This window comes from Calidris pugnax, unplaced genomic scaffold, assembly GCF_001431845.1.
Source record: "Calidris pugnax isolate Ruff unplaced genomic scaffold, ASM143184v1 scaffold3, whole genome shotgun sequence".
NCBI lineage: Eukaryota > Metazoa > Chordata > Aves > Charadriiformes > Scolopacidae > Calidris > Calidris pugnax.
In genome coordinates this window covers 264461-285298 of record NW_015090799.1, presented here as the reverse complement: position 1 = coordinate 285298, position 20838 = coordinate 264461, and the positions used below count along the sequence as shown (strand labels likewise).

Below are 20838 nucleotides of genomic sequence, written 5' to 3'. Positions count from 1 at the left end.
TGGGGGGGGGGGCTTTTCTGATCAGAATTTTCCATGTAGCAACAAATGCATGGTGCCTCTCACTGTCATACCTGAAGAAGAGTCTGGTTCTGTCTTCTCTGTACCCTGTCCCTAGGAAGCTGAGAAGAGCAGCAGTGTCCCCTGGCAGCTGCTGGGTGGGTGATGTGCTCCAGGCCCCTCACCACCTCCACTGGGCTTTGAAGGTTATTGGTTTATGGTGAGGTGTTGAGTGTGGGGTTTAGTTGGTGGGTGAGGTGTTTTTGGTGGGCGTTTGGTGTGGTGTGTTTTGTATTTGTTTGGTGGGGTTTTTTTGGTTTTGTTTTTTTGTTGTGGTTTTTTTTTGTTTTTTGGGGGTTTTTTTTTTTGTGGTTGGACTCGATGATCTCAGAGGTCCCTTCCAACCACTAAGATTCTGTGATTCTGTGAAACCGGGGACAGAGAGCCCAGCGGAGGGGGACAGTTGCTCCCCTCGCCCTGCTGGCTCCAGCCTTGGTGCGAGGGCACCCTGTGTGCTCATCACCAACTTTAGCCCCACCAGAGCCCAAACGTCCTTTTCTGCAAAGCTGTTTTCTGTCCAGCTCCAACCTTTCCTGCTCCATGGGGCTGTTGCATCCCAGGCGCAGAGCTTGCGCTTGCCGTTGGTGACTTCACCAGGTCCCTGTGAGCCCATTTCTCCAGCTCGCTCTCTAACTGCAGCCCTGCCTTCCGCCGTGGCCACCCTCGCCCCATGTTTGCAGAGGACACCGAGCTTGCTGAGTCTTTTTTTTCCCCCCTGGTATTGATCCCAGAGGGACACCACTGCTGACCCCAGCCAGTGTTGGACTTTGAGCTGCTGATCGCAACCCTTCCAGCACAGCAGTCCCTAACTGGAATCATGGAATGGTTTGAGTTGGAAGGGACCTTAAAGATCATCTTGTTCCAACCCCCCTGCCACGGGCAGGGACACCTCCCACTAGATCAGGACGTGGTTCGAACTGTCTGATGGCTAGGAGTGGTTGTGTTAGTTAACACTTTTATTACTTACTTTTAGAAATCGTAGCGTTCTCAGTTTGAAAGACGTTTTTAAAGGATTGTCACCTTTATACAGAGAGACAGGCTTAATCTTCGCTTGGTCTACCTCAGTTTATCTGAATGAAGCCCATATGATTTATTAAGATGTGGGCAAAACTTGAGTGGTAGTTAAGACCCGGGTGTTTACCACTAGCTGTGGATGTCTGGATGCACACCGATGACAAGGAACCCCCTGCAGCCTTTGGTTTGATGCTGTGGACCCGTGGCAAAGTGTTTCACTGGTTCTTTCTTGTTACCAAAGCGAGCTGTGAGCGAGGAGCTGAATGCAGAGGTTCCAGATCCTGGCCCATATATAAAATATAATACCCAGAATGTATTTGAGGGGAGAAGTGTGAGAATATTTGAGCAACCTGGTCTGGTGGGAGGTGTCCTTGCCCAGGGCAGGGGGTGGAACTCGATGATCTTGAAGGTCCCTTCCAACTCCAACCATTCTATGATAATATTTTATATTATTGCCCTAAAAATCTCCTCTCGCTGATTCTCCATGTAGTGCAGCAAGGGTGTAAGCCTCTAAGTGTGAGACTACATTTAAGTGAGGTTGATTTTGCTGTGGCACAGGACAGCTACCAGTGCCCTGCCTGAGATTTGAGCTGGAGTTTTTAGTGGTGCAACAGCCTGGCAGGGGTGGCAGAATTAAGGCAAACCGAACAATTTTCTGTTTATCAGCAAGATCTTATCTAGTACACGGGAGTGCTTCCTAAGTAGGCCCTGCTGTTACAGTTTCTAGTGAGCATTTCTGAGAGGAGAGACAAATTAATTCCCAGCGGTGCATGTAGCATCTTACTGTTTCACTCAGCCATCAAGAGAAAAGCTGTCAAACTGTATCTGTTGCTGCAGCAGCCTGTTTTAGGATCAAATACATCATTGTCTGGATCAGTCCATGTTCTTCTTTTGGTCTGAGTCCACCCTTCAGATGTGTGTTCCTGCGAAGCCTGGGACTGAGTAATCATCTCTCTTTAATGAGATCGTATCTGCTCGGTGCACGTGTTTATAAGCCTTCTCATTTCACAACTCGCAGTATAAAGTTCAGGGTAATATATAACTGATTTTAGACAGCGCTTGTTCTGCCAGTAGGGAAACCAGTCCCTCGAACCAAAAACTAGTGTACATCAAGAGAAGGGAGAGCGTGGTGTAAAGAGAGGACAAACAAGTGACAAATGCAATGCAGGAAGCAGTTTGGGGAGTTGTTCATGGCTTTACTCGTGGGGACCAGCTGCTGTCACCTCTCAGAGACCTGACAAGTCAGAGCTGAGGTAGGGTCTTTCTAAAGATCCCTTGATGGAGGTGATTAAAGTTGAGCAAGCTGGCGGGGACTCAAAGGACTATTGAAAAAGTTAGTTTTGAGGAACTAAGCTAAAAGAAGCCAAGAAACCAACCAGGCAGATGGCCCAAAGCAGGACTGGGGAAGCGTTGCCAGGAGCCAAGAGCCTCTGGCAAAGAATCTGAGTTGGCCAAAAGTTTTGTTTTTAATGCACTGTCGTGTGTTTTGAAGCTTGTTAGAGAAGATGTGGAGAAGGGAGGGAACGAGTGATGCTGGCGAGCCTATTTGGGGCTAAGGAGATTAGCTGCTCAATAAACGTGACATCTGGATTTCACGCAGTGCAGTAGCGTGCTTAATTCTGACTCGGTACGAGGAAAGAGGGGAGACATTAGCTGAATTTTGTTGGATTTGGGTGCGAGTGTGCCTCAAGTTGCAGCAAGGCAAGGTGATTCACGGATGGCTTTAGAGATGGTTAATGCATTGCTGGTGTCTGTCCTCTGGCTGCAAGCATATGCTGGCAGGGTGAGATGGGAACGGTGGTCCGTACACTCCAGACAAGAGGAAAACCAAGGGAAGCTGAAAATTTAGTGCAGCTCAATAAAAAGCTACCTGCTGCTTAAAGAAGCGTCTTCTGCAAGATATTAAGCGGTCACTCGGTCCTGTCTTGAAAATGACAGGTGGATGTTTGCTTTGTTCTTTCTCTAAAGGTTAGTTTGCTCAGCCGTACGACCTCTTTCTTGGCTGAATTTCTGATTCTTCCAAGTCTGTTGTGTCCTAAACAAAACAACTTTTTGCCCTTACTCTGAAGCGTGTAACGTAGCATGTCTTCCCTAAAACAGTTGCCAATGAATATGCCTCTTTATGAGTCTGTGCGAAGCCCCCTGGGCTTGGAGGTTGGGGTGGGTCTGCCATAGTTCAGTAGAAGTCCAACAACCCCAGGGTGATGAACTCAAGCATGATGGCTTGGTGATTAACTGAAGCATAGGTCAGCTTATGCTCAGGAAAAGGGGAACTTGCTCTGTTTTGGAAATCCAGAGGAGGCCACAAAGATGCTCCGAGGACTGGAGCTCCTCTGCTGTGGCCCCTTCCAGTCCCTCAGGGGGCTCCAGGAGAGATGGGGAGGGACTCTGGATCAGGGAGGGGAGCCACAGAACGAGGAAGAATGGTTTTAAATTGAAATAAAGGAGATTTAGGTTAGATATTAGGAAGAAATTCTTTGGTGTGAGGGTGGTGAGAGCCTGGCCCAGGTTGCCCAGAGAAGCTGTGGCTGCCCCATCCCTGGAGGGGTTCAAGGCCAGGCTGGATGGGACTTGGAGCAACCTGGTCTGGTGGGAGGTGTCCCTGCCCAGGGCAGGGGGTTGGAACTGGATGATCTTTAAGGTCCTTTCCAGCCCAATCAGTTCAATGATTCTATGTTTTAAAATTTCTCTCTTGGTCACCAATAGGGGTTCAGGGTCACCGCTAGGGATTCAGGCCTTCCTCTAGCGTGAAAAATGGTAGTTTAAAAAAAAAACAACAACGTCACCGCTAGGGATTCAGGCCTTCCTCTAGTGTGAAAATTGGTAGTTTTTAAAAAAAAAAAAAACTAAACCAAAAAAATTTCTCTTTAAGTTTTCTGCCTTTTTGTAAGTGTATTTGAAAAATCTGAACACTTTGGTGTGCTGAATGGCTGGGGCACTTAATGTCCTTGTCCCCCATGGGGTGCTGCTGACCCGGACCTGCCCCAGCGCTGGCTGCTCACGGGGGAGCAGCCTTCCTGCCTCGCTGCGAAGGTCACAGATAGATCCAAATTTGATAAAAATAGGCCTCGTGGTAGCCTGAACGCAGAATGCAGTCAGAAATGCAAATTTTTGGTTCCTGGGGGCAGTGGTGGAGGAGGAGTGGAAGATTTGCATCCCAGGCGGAGGAGCCGAGAGGCAGGCCTGAAGGGCGGCCCAAGTGCGGCTGTCGGTGCCCATGCCCCCCACACCTCCTGCTGTCTTGCAGGGAAACCTCTGCTGGATTTTGACTGCTGACAGCAAAGCTTTAATACAAAAAAATGTCTGGATTTAGCTCAGTTCGGTAATATATGTGCCCGGGTGGTTCAGTTTGTAAGTCCAGAAGGCCTTGGCAGTGGATCCAACTGTGTGTAGGCACTGTGTCCTGCTCGCTCCATTGCTCCTGGTGTTTCCATACAGCCTTTCTCCTCCGGGCATGGGGTGGCCCCCAGGTCCCGTTTCTCTTGGGATCCTCACTCTTCAATTTCCTGGTCTCATCCGGTTCTTGGAGCTGATTATTCTGTGGTGAGAGCTGTGCTTGGCATGCCTTCCCCATATTATAGTGAGGGATGGTTGGTCTCTTCTCCCACGTCACAGGTGATAGGACAAGGGGAAATGGCCTCAAGTTGCACCGGGGGAGGTTTGGATTGGATATTAGGAAAAATTTCTTCACCAAAAGGGTTATCAAGCATTGGAAGAGGCTGCCCAGGGGAGCGGTGGAGTCACCATCCCTGGAGGGATTTAAAAGCCAGGCAGATGTGGTGCTGAGGGACATGGGTTAGTGGTGGGTTTTTCAGTGTTGGGTTGATGATTGGACTTGATGACCTTAAAGGTCCCCTCTGACATGGACAATTCTGTGATTCTGTAGTGTGAGCTTCACAGCAAAAGGATGACCTGGAAGCAGCCCAAGCACATGTGTGCATGAAGGCCCCATCAAAGCTCAAAAGAGCAAAAGCAGCAGGACTGTGAAATCCACTGTTATTTTAGGTAGCTGAACTTTTCTGGGTTGTTTTTTTTTCTGTTTGGTTTGGGGTTTTTTGTTGCTTGTTTGTTTTGTTTTGTTCTTTAAAAAAACCCAACCTTTTAAAGCTGAACCCCTACCTGTTTCTAAGCAGTTAGGAAATGAGAACTGGGGTATAAAGTGCTTGCCCTAAAAATACATCACTGGATAAAGTCATTTCCCTTAAAGTTTAACCAGAAAAACTAATGGCTTGTCTGCTGTTCCTTTGCTGAAGAAATTACTGCTCTAGGTTAACCTTTTTTTCAGTGTCTCGTGAGTCTAATTAGTATTTTTCCTTTTCTGTAGGTTCAGCATTGCAACACTTAATATTTTTAGGACTTAGCAGCGAACAGGCAGCAGGAACCAGTCTGACTTTATGAAAACAAATACTTGTTCATTACAAATGGGTATGAGTGATCTCTCCAGCTCTTGTTTTGATTGAACTGAGTGTATCTGTTTTGCTGGCATCTGTTTTGCTACTGTAGAAAATAAACCTTGGCTAGGATAGAGACATTGGAAATGTGGTTTTTACCTTCAAGTATGACCCACAACACAGTAGTGTTACAAATAAAGTCTTGTTTTCCTTTGATGTATTTAGATCTGTTATCTACAATGTTCATAGCTGGTGTGCTCTTGGGAAGTGATCTGAGTAGATCTGTTCAGTAGTACTGCAACTTTATTAGTTTTAATGTTTGAAGTGCTACAAGCATTTAAAATTTCTGTTTTCTCTTTAGCACAGCTAATCTTAATAATGTCCAAACACCTCATGCTGTTTGTTAATAGATTCTGCAGCTGTAAGTTTTTAAATGGCTCAATACTTATTATAAAAACCTAATCCGGCGGTTTTTTTGGTGTGACTTTCTCAGTGACATCCCTTAGAACAACTGTCTTCTGACATTCCCATGGCTCATCATTTGGATAAGCCACAGCATATATTTTCCAGTTTTGAAGCTTGTCTTGCGCTGAAACCTATACTGATTTTTATTTTTTTGCGGCTTTTTCAGAAATGCCGTGGTAACATCACGTTGGGAGCATAGAGTATCTCAAGACAGCAGGAAATATACCAAAAAGGCAAGCATCAGTTTTTAGATCCTTCGCTCCTGCTTGAGACTGCAAGGAGTTCCAGCCTATTTGAGTGGGAATTGCCTTCATTTAGCAAGTACAGTGACAAAAATCCACTATCTATAAAACAAGCCTATAAAACAAGTACAAGGAGCCTGTTTTGCTCTACGCCACCATTTGATGTAGTGTCTTTTCCAGCTTGGTGCAATATATCTGGATCATGGGGGGAAAATACACCAGAAGGTTTGGCAGAGCTTGCAAGTGTAATTATTCAGAGACTTTGCTATATGGAGGTAACACAAGGGACACTCCAAAACCTCAGGGTTTGATTCAGCTCCCATGTCTTTGTTTGGTTTTTTTTGTGTTACACAAATTCTGCGTGTTTCTTGCTGAATCAGGTTCTTGGTGTACTTTGTGACAGTGAATAAATGTGAACCATGCTTCATAAAGAAACTTTCACCTTTGGGCAAAGTTGAACAGAGAGGGTTTATTCTAGCAGGGGTTTGCTGGCAGGCGTTCTGCAGTGTGGCTGTAGAGGACATCAGAGTTTCAAGGAAGCTCCTCAGCGCCGTTTTTTGCCTGTTTACTGCGTGTGAATTGAAGTCAGATTCTTGCATTTCAAGCACTTCATCTGGAGTGTCACAGTTTTGGCCCTTTGGAGGACGAGTCGATGGACGTGGTGCTCTGCCATCAGCCTGATGCTTTGAATTAAAAAATGAGTAAGTTGGAACAAGCATATGTTCCAGCACAGGAGTCTCAGCTCTCCTTGCCGTGATGCTGCAGGAGCTCTGCGGGTTGAGATTTGTTCTCTTTCATCCCGGCAGTGTCTTGTCAGGAGCTGCTTAACGTTTTGCAAAACATGAGCTAAATCACAATATCCCTGTTTTTCACTCTCTTGGCTCCCCTGATCAGATGATCACAGAATCATGGAATGGTTTGGGTTGGAAGGGGCCTTAAAGACCAGCCAGTTCCAACCCCCAACCTGGGCCAGTGTCTCACCACCCTCACGGGGAAAAAATTTCTTCCTAATGATGAGGGACAACAGGCTTTGTGTGAAGGGGTGAAGGATCCTCAGTATTAGCAGGCCACTGCCCTATATTGCAGAAGAGCAGAGCTACCACTTCTAATGCAATTTGAATTTATGGTAATGTCCTCAGCTCCTGTCATAAATGTGGCAGGAAGCATCAAATGTGAAGTGGTTTTTAACGGCGGGGGGGGGATATCTGCAGCTTTATGTATGATAGGGGAGAGAGTGTGACACACTAAGGTGAGACCAGCTCCTGCCTGGCAGTAGGTTCGATCCGAAGGTAAAAAGAAGCATCTGAGAACACCTGGGTATCCTGGCCTGTGTCAGGAACAGCGTGGGGAGTAGGGCCCGAGAGGTGATTGTCCCCCTGTACTGGGCACTGGTGAGGCCTCACCTTGAGTACTGTGTCCAGTTTTGGGCTCCCTACCATAAAAAAGACATTGAGGTGCTGGAGCGGGTCCAGAGAAGGGCGACAAAGATGGTGAGGGGTCTGGAGAATAAGTCTTATGAGGAGAGGCTGAGGGAGCTGGGGGTGTTCAGCCTGGAGAAGAGGAGGCTGAGGGGAGACCTTCTCGCTCTCTCCAACTCCCTGAAAGGAGGGTGTAGAGAGGTGGGGGGCGGTCTCTTTTCTCAAGTCACAGGCGACAGGACGAGAGGAAATGGCCTCAAGTTACGCCAGGGGAGGTTCAGGCTGGATATTAGGAAACATTTTTTCACTGAAAGGGTTCTCAGGCATTGGAATGGGCTGCCCAGGGAGGGGGTTGAGGCACCATCCCTGGAGGTGTTCAAAAGACGGGTTGATGTAGTGCTGGGAGGTCTGGTTTAGTGATGATGCTTCTTGTTTGTTGTGCGGGTGTCTATTTTTGTCAGTGAGGTTGACGGTTGGACAAGATGATCTTTAAGGTCCCTTCCAACCTAGAAGATTCTGTGATTCTGTGATTTGATTGCATCTGTCCCAGCACTGAAATAAAATGTGGCAGCTTCTGAAATAACACCCCTCCTCTAATAAGGTTTTAACTGTTGAAGTCAGACCTGTGATGGTTTCCAGAGCAAAAGTTTTGTTCTGTTCTCCTCACTAGTTGGTTGGTTAAAAAAATTAAATTGCAAATGCTGCACCACACACATCTCCAGCAGTGCTCAGAACTAACACATGCTGTAATTCGTTCCAGTGGTCACAGGACTGTATCATCAGCAAGTCTGGTGAAGCTTAGAAAGTCTGGGGCCACGTACACCCTTTATTTCAGAGCAGGAGGCTTTCAATAAGCAATTATTTGCAAATACCTGAGAAGAGGGGAGCTACGGCTATGAGCTATTCAATACGTACTGTTAATACCATAAGATCATAGGCAGTTGTGGATATAATGTGCTCTTTCCTCAAAATGATCCAGTACTATTCATGTTGCTTACTGTTTTCTGTCTAAAGAAATATTTTCTCTAATGGACGTCATGAAGATGTTCAGCCGTGCAAAGGTAACAGACATAAAAAGAAGAAAAATAAGTTGATATTTTATGCAGAACTTCTCTCATGGAACCAGCCTTTTCTTGTTTTGTTTTAGATACTTCCTTGAGGCTGGAGGCATTTCCACACCCAGCTCAGTCTCTGGGTGATGATTAAATAGAGGCAGCGAGTGGCTGTAACAGCACAGGGATGATGTGAGACTGAATGAAATCAGTATCTTCTAAATCTACCTAGCATCTTAAAGGAGTGGGTGTAATCCAGAACAGTCTCCAGGTATCCATTAAATACATCTCATTTGGACTGTTGTATTTCTGACTAAAGAATTTTTGGACAAGCGAGTGGAAGCTTTGAGGGCTTTTCCGGATCTTTGGGGGTGTGTTGTCCTCTCTTTAAATGTTTCTAAGGAACAGCCCACAGGGAAGTTCTGGCATGTCTCGTGTTTTTTATTCAGGGTATAATTTTCTGGCTTTTGGACTCTGGCTGCACCTGGAAAGCAGGAAGATGCCGGGTGGCACTTGAGGACAGGGCGAAGCGTGGGCACCCGGAAGGTGCAGAAGAGCACCAGAAGGTGAGCCCTGCAGGGCTCCAAGCGTGCTTCAGCAGGTGCTGCTGCCCACGGGTCTTCACACTGCCTCCCTTACCTCTGCTGTGTAGGTTACGTGGGTGTTAAATCTTTCTTTTCTTTCTTTTCTGAATTCTTCATGAGGTGGTATTACTGCCCTCGATGGCAAATGCGGGATGGGTGCTCTTCACAGCTGAGTAGGTCAGCTTTGTCTTTTTCCAGGCGTTAGAAACCACTGGCAGCGTAAGAGAAAATGGGTTTGGTCCTGGGGAGGGATGGTGGGGGATATTGCAAAAAGGTGGATAAGGACCCAAAAGCCTTGAGAGCATTGCTGGCCAGATCCCAGAGGAAGAGGGTGTAGTTGGAGAGGGGGGACGATGAAGTGCTCACCTGGGGCTCATTCAGACTTGGCTGCTGATCTGGCCAAAAACTAATTCTTTAATCTTTCCAGTTATTTTTCAGCTGAATTTGCCGACCTGTTTCTCGGTGGAGCTATAAGATGACACGTAGTAAGGAAAGGGAGGATTCCCCTGCTTGGCAGCAGGGTGATTTTTTGCATTAGTCTAAGCAAGATAAGGAAATTGCACTTGAAATTCTATGAAATTCTTAAGTTTCATCACCTTCGTCCTCCAAACTGATGCCTGTTGAAGACCAAGTTGGCATTATTTTCCTCATTTGCGGGCATGATATAAGATCTCCTGTGGGTTTCGCTTAAGAGTCTGTTTCCCTTTGTGTCATGTAGCATTTTTTTGTAGATCTGAATGTTTTTTATTTCCTCAGTTATTGTTTTGTAATGCCTCTATACTGTAAATGTACAAAGTGAAGAGTAGAAGAACTGATAAGGTATGTTTGACTCACTTTTACAAGCTGCTCACAGTGTTCTGAATGCATCGGATGTGCTGCCTCAAGTTTCCTCTGCAAACCTCATATGATTGTCCAATGTAGCTACTTAATTTTTCCATTCAAATTCCTCGGCAATTATGGCACCTAAATTGGATTTTTATTTTTAGGAGCTAATAATAATCTTTACTCTGGTGATTTCTTGCGATGGAAGTCTTGAACTTTGGGAGTCAGAAATGATTAAATGTAAATAAATGTAAGGTTGGATTTACTACTGAAATTTTGGGTTTAGAGCTTTACATTTGCATACTGCATTGGTCTTAGGTAATGACTGCTAAGGTTATTTCATAATATTGAGTTTCTACTAAGTTGGAGGGTTTTCCTATTATCAAAAGGTGCTCGTTATCTGATGACAATCTGAGGTCAGATCTGGAAGTATAAATTTGAAAACAAAAGAAAAATGTCATGCATGCTGCTTAACTTGAGATGATTTCTTGGTGGATTGACATAACTTTATGAATTAATTCAGCAACATTGCTGTTGGGCTGTTGTTGTTGTTACTTTGATTTCTGCTGCTGGGTAATAGTTGATAGGAGTTTGGTACTTGTTGGTGTTGCTTTTCTGTCAACCCCTGCACGCTGGTTTGGTGACATACCCCCTCCAGATCCTCATAAATTCATCTCTCTTTCCTTTGTGCACCCCACAGTAGTTTCTTTGAGCAAACGAGGCAGGAAGAAGTGCTCCATTTAGCACATGACTCGGGTTTGTGTGCAACTAGTTCAGAGCGAGGTGGGGCCCATAGGAGGAAATGAGCGATGTGGCTGTTAAGTAAAATGTTGTAGACTTTAATACTTCAGCGAACAACATCATCCATTTTTTTGATATGGTGTTTTCTGCAGTTCTCTGGATCATTGTGGATACTCGGTCGCCCTTTATTGGCAACAGTTAAATCCATCATCTCCAAATTCATAGCGTAAAAGTGAACGGGTCTCAGAAGCACCTATTATTTTCTATTTATCTGGTGATCTAAGAGAATTAATTTGTGGAAGGCAGAAAATGACCGGGCTGTGTAGGTAGCCATCCACCAAAATGGCTCCAAGCTAAAAGAAGCGGTTTCAGCTTTTGATTTAGAAAGAAATTCTTAGCCCAATTTAGCCAAAACTATCCTTTGGGTTTTGTTTTTTTTTTTTGAGGAAAGGGGGGGAACAAATGTTTTTTTATCTTAGAGGATAGGATCCTTACTCAGTGGGGAGGCTTGCAAGGAATGTAGACTTCACGGTCAGTAGTCCAAAGAAAGTAGATGTGAGCTTCTTATCTGACTTGCAGCCAAGGGGACATGGCCCAAGGCTTAATTTGTTGACAGGATGCATGCAAATGAGCAGGAAATTTGCTGTTGTCCTCCTGGAGATGCAGTTTTCAGGTGTGAAAGTTGTTTGGCAAGTTGACAAAAAATGAAATGCGGGAGCTCAGGAGGTTCTCCTGCACGCGCGGCAAACTTTTCCATTAAATTTTGTAAGGTCACCAAGTTTGGACAGATTTCCTGGGCGTGGACAGCCCATGTAGAGGTATCAGTGCTAACACATGGGTACTGCTTACATCTTTATGCAGGAGCTAATTCCCTATCCTGAAAGCTTGAATGGAAACTGAGCAGATGCAGGAATACCTTGGTGTGGATCAACTACAGTAACAGTCATTATGTTAAAAATGGGAGATCTTGCTGTTCTTGTCACCCTTCTGCCTCTCGTCTTGTCATCACATACTCCTGCCCATTTCCTGTCTTGCTGTTCTTGTCACCCTTCTGCCTCTCATCCTGTCATCACGTACTCCTGCCCGTTTCCTCGCTTCTGTTCTCAAACTCATTGAATCCTCCATGAGCTGATTTAATTTACTAGTTCAGATAAGGCTACTGATAGGAGCTTATGTCCCATTCAACTGTTGGGTTTGGGCTAGCTCTCAAGAGAGCCTGGTAGAGGTCTGGCATGTAACCACTCTTGTCTGTGACTTCCCCATAACGTCACTCTTTGTTGAGGTGCTATCTCAAGTGCATGGCTGTGGAAGCAGTGACCCCATCTCCTGTAACAGAATTTTCAGTCTTCGACTGCTTACCTCCTGATGTTGTTCATTTACTTCATTCTGAAGGCAATAGATCTACCTTGCCTCTAGGCCGCTGTGTTAAATTGGTTGCATGGAGGAGTTGACTTGAAGCTGAAGTACTTTATGGCTATTGAGGGCATGATGGAGGAATTTTAAAGCTATAAAAGAAAATAGGTTTTTGCAATTGCAATTTCAGGTATCTAGTACTTCAGCAGTCCATACTGTTGAATATTTTTTTTTTTTTTTTGTGAGAACTTTACTTGCCTCTTATGCTTAGATTTTTCTGTGCCTGAATAAACTAAAATAGGTTTAAAATTAAAGCGTGGTTTGAATTGGGTTCTCAAATCACAATGTTGTTTGAAGTACAGATGTAAAACGTGGAGATTATATGAATGCTGAGTGGCCAGAAAGCCTCTGAACAGGCAAACTGTAGTTGAATAAACATAACTTCTTAGCTTTTAAAATTGCCCTGATTTGGAGAATGTCTTACCTTATGGACTGTTGAAATGTCTTGCAGGTGGATTCACCGATGAACTTGAGGAACCCACATGATTTGGTGATACTAATGAGACAAGAAACAACAGTTAACTACCTCAAAGAACTGGAGGTAAAGCATAACATTACATACTGACTCACTTCTGAAAATACAGGGGGTTTTGTGAGCTTTTTAGTGATAAATTTCAGTGAAAGGATGACTAATTCTTCAGATTGCAAGAATTTTGTGCCTCAAATTTGTTCAATTGGTTATCATTGTCCCCAGCTACATAATTCTCTGTTGTTATCCATAAATCATAACATTTTTAAGTAAAGCCATTTAGGTACTGGATTCCGTAGCTGACGACTGTATTCCAGAACTATTTGGAGAAGTATTGGCTTTGATTTGTTATAGCTGCTATTTGCAGTACAGCCTGTAGGCCACCAATTTTGCTCCTCTCTTTCCATTGCTCTTTCCAGGAGACATCAGGGAGCAGGTCACCTCTGGTTTTTTTCAAACCCACTTATTTTTGAAAAAGGCTCTGAAAACACCCTTCTGAAAATGGCTTTAATGAGCCATGAGGTTTTACAGTGGAGGAAAAGGGTCCAAATATGGAAAAGCTGACACACTTAGTAACTATTTCTTCTTTTTTCCGACTGGTCCACCATGAATTTGGAGTATTATCTCTAATGAAATTATTTCTATTCCATCTAAATACAAAGATGTCCTACAGATGTTATAAAATACAGGGAAATATTCCTAAAATCTGGGGAGAGTCTCTTAGATTTTCTTCAAATTTATTTTGAGGATAAAGTTGGACTGTTCAACTCCTAGCAATTGTAGCGTTTCCTTTCATCAGTATACATTCTTCTGTTTCTGTTTTGTCGTTGTTTTGTTTTTTTTTTTCCTACAGAAACAGCTAGTTGCTCAAAAGATTCATATAGAGGAAAATGAGGACAGAGACACAGGGCTGGAACAAAGGCATAATAAAGAGGATCCGGACTGCATTAAAGCAAAGGTGCCCTTGGGGGACCTAGATCTATACGATGGCACGTACATCACCTTAGAGAGCAAAGATATCCGGTAATAAGATGCTTTATATTTTAAGATTTTTTTTACTGAATGAAAAAAATCAACAAAACCTGCAAATGCAATTAAAAAAGAAAATACCGTCACTGACTGTTCTTTCGTAATAAGATGCTTTATATTTTAAGATTTTTACTGAATGAAAAAAAAATCAACAAAACCTGCGAATGCAATTAAAAAGGAAAATACTGTCACTGACCGTTCTTTATATGACAGCTGTTTTATTTTGTGTTGGTGTGAAAGAAAATGGAAACGACCTCTGCCACTAATTATGAAAGGGTCCAACAGAGGAACGCTGTTCTCCCCCCAAACTGTCCATGCCCTGCCCTGAAACTTCTCCGTGTTAATCCCAGCCTCCTGCTCGGTTCTACCACTGTAACTCTGCGCTGATGTGACCAGACATGTGCATTAAACTGAAGGGCATCGTGTAGAAGGGGCTTGAGTTTCCTTGGATGTGCTTTGGGTGTTTTGAGATAGATCGGCTTCTTGGAGTGGGAACTGTCTTGACTTCAAATTTGCATGAAATTCTGTTGATTACTGAGCGGTTGAACCTTCTAGTCATGCACATATTGCTGTGTTTAGCAAATAAAGGATGTGTGGACAGTCTGCTCAGCATTCAGCTTCATTGGTAGTTCATCTTCAGGGCTGACTGTTTTGTTTTTCTAGGTTTATTATTTTTTTTTTTTAACACGATCAGATGAGTACTTGAAGCGGGAAAAGATTAATTTTATCCTCAGATACCTTCATTCGGGCTCCTCGCTAATACTTGGGATTTGTTTTGTTTGTTTCAGTTGAAGAGTCTTCTAATCTGCACGCGTTGCCATTTCCCTGGCAGATAGATCATTAATCATAGCAGCCATACCCTAGGTTGAAGCTGATACGTTTTGGAGGCTGTCCAAATGTTGATGTTTTTTTCTAAAGCAGACAGAAACCTATTTACTTTATCCCATCAGCGATGAACATCCTGATACAACCGAAATCCGGGAAGATGTCAGAAATGGTCTAACGTGCTGAAACACAGAATTTTAGCAATGATCAAATCAGAATGGTCTAACGTGCTGAAACACAGAATTTTAGTAATGATCAAATCAGAATGCTGTCTCTGCCAACTTACAGTGCTGTCTCTTGTGAACTTTAGCAGTATTTTAATCGGGAGCCTGCTGTCTTATGTTGTTATGTCCTCAGCCCTGAAGACTACATAGACACAAAGTCGCCGGTTCCTCCAGACCTGCAGCAGCCAGACTGTACAAAAGTTCTAGATCTTCCATACAGCATTCATGCTTTTCAGCACTTACGGGTAAGCCAGGAAATGCAAGTATGGGTTTTGGGTTTTTTTCCCCCCATCAGGAAGATGGAATAGAAAACTCTTTCTGGCAGTTCTCAGCCAAGGTTGAAATGTATTGTGATCTTTCCAGACTGTTTCAGACTTTCTTTTTTTAAACCACAACTGTGCCCCGCTTAAAGTGCCTGCTTATAGGAGGGCAATTCCATCAGTTACACAATTTTTTGTTTCTCTTTTGTTATTATTGGCCTTATTGTAGAGAGCAGCGTTAGGAAAAATGGAGTATTTTGTTTTCATAATGCACATTTCATTAGTAAAATTGTAGCTTTCATTGGAAGTGATTCTAACTCGCAGCTTGGTTCAGGTGAAAATTGGTGGGTGCTGAACCAGGGTCACTAAATTGTATGAAGATTCAGGGCCAGAAAATTGTTTGCAGGCTTATCGATGGTTCCTGACTTACTTGACTGTTCTCTTTGGTATCTGAATGCCAAGCCCTGACCCAGAGGGTGAGATAATTGTTCTTCACTAGTACAAAGTTCATCTGCTGTAAAAGTGAAAGTGTGATGCAAAAGCAGTGTCGTACGAGCAAATTTTCTAACAGACACAGCTTCAGTGCTCATATCTTGATATTTATTTGATTACAAATCTTTAAAATAACTTTTCATCTACAAATAAGGATTTCTCTTACGAATGAAACAGGAACTGAGGTTTTCTAGCTCTGTTCCTGGGTCTGGATGTACTTTTGAAACGTTTTTGTACTTTTGTTGTGGGGGAAGGAAGAAAGAGAAGAGGAGATGCAGGGACACTTCCATAGTGTGTGTGTGTGTAACCTGACAAACGTGATTGAAGTGTTTCAGTGGTCATTAGTGAAATCAGTAGCTGCCAGATACACAGTGCTACCAGAAATTAATTTTTCTCCTATAACATTCACACGCAGAGGCTGCTTTTGGCGGCTTTTAGTGTTTGCCAATCTATAATAATATATATTATTCATCTGTCAAAGGTGACGTTATCATGTTGAGTCTCTAAGATCTTGATACAAAAGGATGATAGGACTGTAAAATAAACAAGCTGTAAATTTTCCTGGCAGTCATGCTCTTGTGTGTGTTTCTCCACTTTTTATGAAAGTGTTGGCAAATAGCAACAAATACCAATATTGGATTTTTATTTTAGGGTGTCCAAGAGAGAGTTAATCTTTCAGCACCTTTGTTACCTAAAGAAGATCCAATCTTCACCTACTTATCACGGAGGCTGGGAAGAAGTATAGAGGAAATAGGTCATCGTATTTATGATGGGCTAATGAAGGTATGAAGCTGTAATCTTACTGTATGCACAAAGAGAGTGCTGGAAGGGTCTCGTAAGATTAGATATCCCTCCTCGTGCAATCAGATCCAGTACTAGTTTTGTGCATGTACTTTTTTGGTTGACATCTCAGTTACAAAAGGCAGACTAAAACCGGTTTCTGCTGGGTAAGCACAGGTGGGAGAAGGCATCAGCAAAGCCAGTAAATAGATACTTAACTGTCATCTTTAATGACTCGTGTGTTTGTGTGGTCTGGCAAGCCACATTCCTTGCTCTGTCAAGGTAATAAGAGCTTTCACACAAAAAAAAGCAAGTACATAAAGAACAAAGATGAAACAATAGTACTGAAATATGTATGTTTTTATGAAATGCCTTCCTGCAAAATACAGGAACCCTCCCTGAACTCCAGCTAAGCTGCTGATGCTTAAACTACTGTCACTTCTCACTTCATTTCAGTTGGAATTTTTACCTGTCAGAAGAGCAGAAGTTCTGTTTCTTTAATACATTTATGTGCTAGTTCATTCTTTTCTGAACATTCACAGCTATTGCCAAAGGGCAGCTTTCCAGAGGAAGAGAATAACTTAGCTTAGACAGCAGCTCAGCTTTCCATCCCATCGTAATTAAAGCCCTGGTTAAGCTTTTTGTTCATGTCTTAGTAGAGTTGGTGTGTTTCTCTTGTCTGCAGAACTCTTCTTCCTGGGTACTCTATAACATGGCTTCTTTCTACTGGAGAATAAAGAATGAGCCCTACCAAGTAGTAGAGTGTGCCATGCGTGCCCTTCATTTTTCTTCAAGGTAAGAATTGCTAATAAAGATTTCTTTCCAGATTGCTTTTCTAGTTATCCTAATTAGTAAATAGGTTTTAGTTTCTAAGACTGTTTCCTAAGGAATAACCCGTGTTACTTGCTCTTCATCTTTATGTGCTATACTAGGCATACATATAAAATTTAGACATTGTCCTGTGAAATTATATATTTAATATGTGACTGAAAAATGAATGTATCCTTGTGCATGATTCTTACACAACCTGACCTTCTTTTAACATCTGCTTTTTTCTTTTCATTTTCTTTTCATCTTTTAGGCAAAATAAAGATATTGCACTGGTAAATTTGGCAAATATTCTGCACCGGGCTCACTTCTCCGCGGATGCAGCTATTGTGGTCCACGCAGCTCTGGATTACAGTGACTTCTTTACCAGCTATTACACTTTGGGAAATATATATGCAGTAAATAACTATTTTTTTATTTTCCAAGACTTATAGAAAATGAAATGTTATTTCATCTTTCTGGCTTTACTTATAATGCTTTACTCTTTTGCGATGTATCTGGTGTTCCACGTGTATTTCACACTTAATGTTTAAGATTCTGTCAAGATATTTTCATCCAGAAGTCTGTCTTTCAGCAAAGATTTTTATTGGCACTTGGAAATAAATCCCCAGGAAATTCTGCAGCCTCTCTTTAGCAGATACAGTGGCTTGAGTTTCAGAAACAACAGGCTGCTCGTTACCACAAATTAAAATCTGAGCTATCGACTTCTTTAAAAATGGAATATTTTTTTGTTAAACATTACCTGGCAGTGGCTAATTCTCTCTCTCTCTTGGTCATCCTTCAGATGCTTGGAGAGTACAACCACTCAGTCCTGTGTTATGATCACGCTCTTCAGGCCAAACCAGGGTTTGAGCAAGCTGTAAAAAGGAAACATGCTGTCCTGTGTCAGCAAAAACTTGAGCAAAAATTGGAAGCCCAGCACAGGTAACTAAAGAAGCGATCCCAGTGGCCATTCATACAATCTCACTTCTGTTGTTCTGTTGCAGCAATTATTTACATTTCACATAGAATAAGGATTTTCAACTCTCTGTATTTCTCTGACTATGCAGCAAAATTGTTCATAAGTATAGTTTAATGAACCCAAAGTTGAAATTGTGCAACAATGTAGGAAAAAGCTGATATTTTAAAAAGCATTCAAAGTAAATCTTTTCCGTTGTTGAATTTTCAAGATCACTTCAGCGAACGTTAAATGAATTGAAGGAGTATCAGAAGCAGCATGACCATTACCTTAGGCAACAAGATGTTTTAGACAAGTACAAGCTCATCCAGGAGGAACAAATCTTGAGGAACATCATTCACGAGACACAGATGGCAAAAGAAGCTCAATTAGGTACAACTTTTTAGACTTCATGCTCATTATAGCACGTATTTGGATTAATGTGGGGATGTAACTTCTTTATATAGTAAGATAGCCCTGAGTGGCTGTTGTGCTTTGCTTATTAAAGCAAGGGATTGCAATATGTTCTTGAACAGAGGCGGGGGGGGTTGAGTCTTTTGGAGACAAAATTAGCTCTGTGCTGATTAAATAAATAAAAAAGATTGACCAAACTGAAGGCAGAGGGCTTGACTGTTTGCTGTCTTTTGTCTCCTCGGAATCCTTGCTTCTGTAGTAGAGAATTGTTTTGTGCTCCACAGGGAACCATCAGATCTGTAGACTGGGCAACCAGCAGCATAGCTTGCACTGCCAGTGGGACCAGCCTGTGCGTTATCACCGTGGGGACATTTTTGAAAATGTGGAATATGTTCAGGTTTGTCTGTGAATTGATACCACTCACTCCTTCACGTTGCATCCCGGTTGCCTTATTAGCAAAATAGTTGAGTTTCTTTCTTTTTTTGAGGCTTGAGAAAGGGAGTACGTTTGGGGTGTGGTAATTACAGTGAGAATTTATTTATTCTGCTTTCCAGAGAGTAAAATATTTAATGCTAATTTCTTTTGCTGGAAATACAAGCTGAGATCGACTCTGAGTTATAGAAACTTAAAGGGTTTATTGTTTTATTGAGAACTGTTAAGTTATTTGTATTCTATTCCAAAGTCTTTATTTCTTACGAGATAGCAGCCACTTCTACATTGACTCCTTTGCTTTTTCAACCTGCATAAAACAGCCATGTATTTTTTTGCCAGGAAGTCCAAGAATCCTCACTTGAGGAATTACAGCTTTCTCTTACATAAATATACTACATTTCAGGCACGCTAGCAGGAGTGTAACATGTTTAATGTTAATTAGGCAGCTGATGTTAATGAAGAGGCAAAGCTTTTCTAAGGAGTTCATTTTACATGCTCTTGTGTGTGTGGTATATGGAACAAGAGCTGTTCTTTAGCAGAAAAAATATTCCAATATAACAGATGAGAAGTGTGTTTAAAATAATGTGGTGTCAATCATTTTTTTCTACAGCATAAAATGGATCGGAATATCTTTTGTTTATTGCAGTGTTGACTCAAGACATGTAATTTTTGTATGCTCCCTCCAAATTAATCTTTTTTCCTACCACAAGGAGCACAAAGCTGCCATAAGCAATTAACAGATGGATGAACAGAGCTCAATGGTGTCGAATCTAGTTTTTCAGCCCCAAAATAAGGTGTTAGCCCGGTTTTGTGAGTGTTTGCTGATTGTGTCTCTTGAATTACATGGTGCACCAGGGGAATCTGATACAGCAAGATTGAGAAGTTTTGGAAGCAGGGTGTGTACCAAGACTGAAAATTCAGAACCAAAACCACCCAAGCAACACCGCTGCCGTGCTAGATCTAAAGATAAAGATTATGGTTTTATTTATTTTGTCATGTAGAACGTGTTCTGGAGTTTCCCCTTAACTAGTTTAAGAAACAGGAATAATTATTTTTAATTATGCTGTGTTTTCTTCTTGGATGTTCTTCCTGTTACAGTAATGATAAAATCAGATTATCGAGATAATTTTGCAAGCCATGAGTCTTAGTAACTGTGACTTGAACTAGAGCCATGCAGTTTAGATGTGTAGATTTTGTTTGGGGTCTATTAGAAATGTTTGCTTGGTAGCTTTTAGCATTTTGTTTTGGTGATTTGCACTTGTGTTTTCATTGTTGACTGACTTAGAACATGAATATTACGTTTACATGGAATGAATGGATCAAGAGGCCTAAATTTCCATTTTTGTCCTGCTACCCGAATTTCAGCTCGTCAGTGAGGTTTAACATAACATAATTGGAGGGGGGAAATAACATGGGGAAATAACCCCCTGTAGCAGTACAGGTTGGGGGTGACCTGTGGAGAGCAGCTCTGAGGAGAAAGGCCTGGGAGTCCTGGTGGACAACAGGATGACCACAAACCAGCAATTGTGCCCTTGTGGCCAAGAAGGACAATGGCATCCTGGGGGGCATCAGGAAGAGTGTGAGCAGCAGGTGGAGGGAGGTCATCCTGCCCCTCTGCTCTGCCCTGGGGAGGCCCCATCTGGAGCACTGGGACCAGTTCTGGGCTCCCCAGTTCCAGAAGGACAGGGAACTGCTGGAGAGGGGACAGCAGAGGGCTACAGAGATGAGGAGGGGATAGGAACATCCCTCTGATGAGGAAAGACTGAGGGACTTGGTTCTTTGTAGTCTGGAGAAGAGAAGGCTGAGGGGGGATCTGATCAATGCCTATAAATCCTTCAAGGGTGGGTGTCAGGAGGATGGGGCCAGGCTTTTTTCAGTGGTGCCCAGGGACAGGACAAGAGGGAACGGGCACAAACTTGACCATAGGAAGTTCTACCTAAACATGAGGG

General features: G+C 42.9%; 1 protein-coding gene across 1 annotated transcript in view; it reads left to right on the top strand.

The window, feature by feature from the left end:
* The window catches only part of TTC17 (tetratricopeptide repeat domain 17), an 88164-nt gene that overhangs the window by 3163 nt on the left and 64163 nt on the right, over positions 1-20838 (top strand). Inside the window, exons 2-10 of the mRNA XM_014937181.1 lie at positions 12651-12740; positions 13522-13691; positions 14880-14991; positions 16150-16281; positions 16964-17073; positions 17360-17504; positions 17891-18030; positions 18276-18436; positions 18742-18854. Coding sequence (XP_014792667.1) covers positions 12651-12740; positions 13522-13691; positions 14880-14991; positions 16150-16281; positions 16964-17073; positions 17360-17504; positions 17891-18030; positions 18276-18436; positions 18742-18854 — 1173 coding nt within the window. The remainder of the gene's footprint in view (positions 1-12650; positions 12741-13521; positions 13692-14879; positions 14992-16149; positions 16282-16963; positions 17074-17359; positions 17505-17890; positions 18031-18275; positions 18437-18741; positions 18855-20838) is intronic.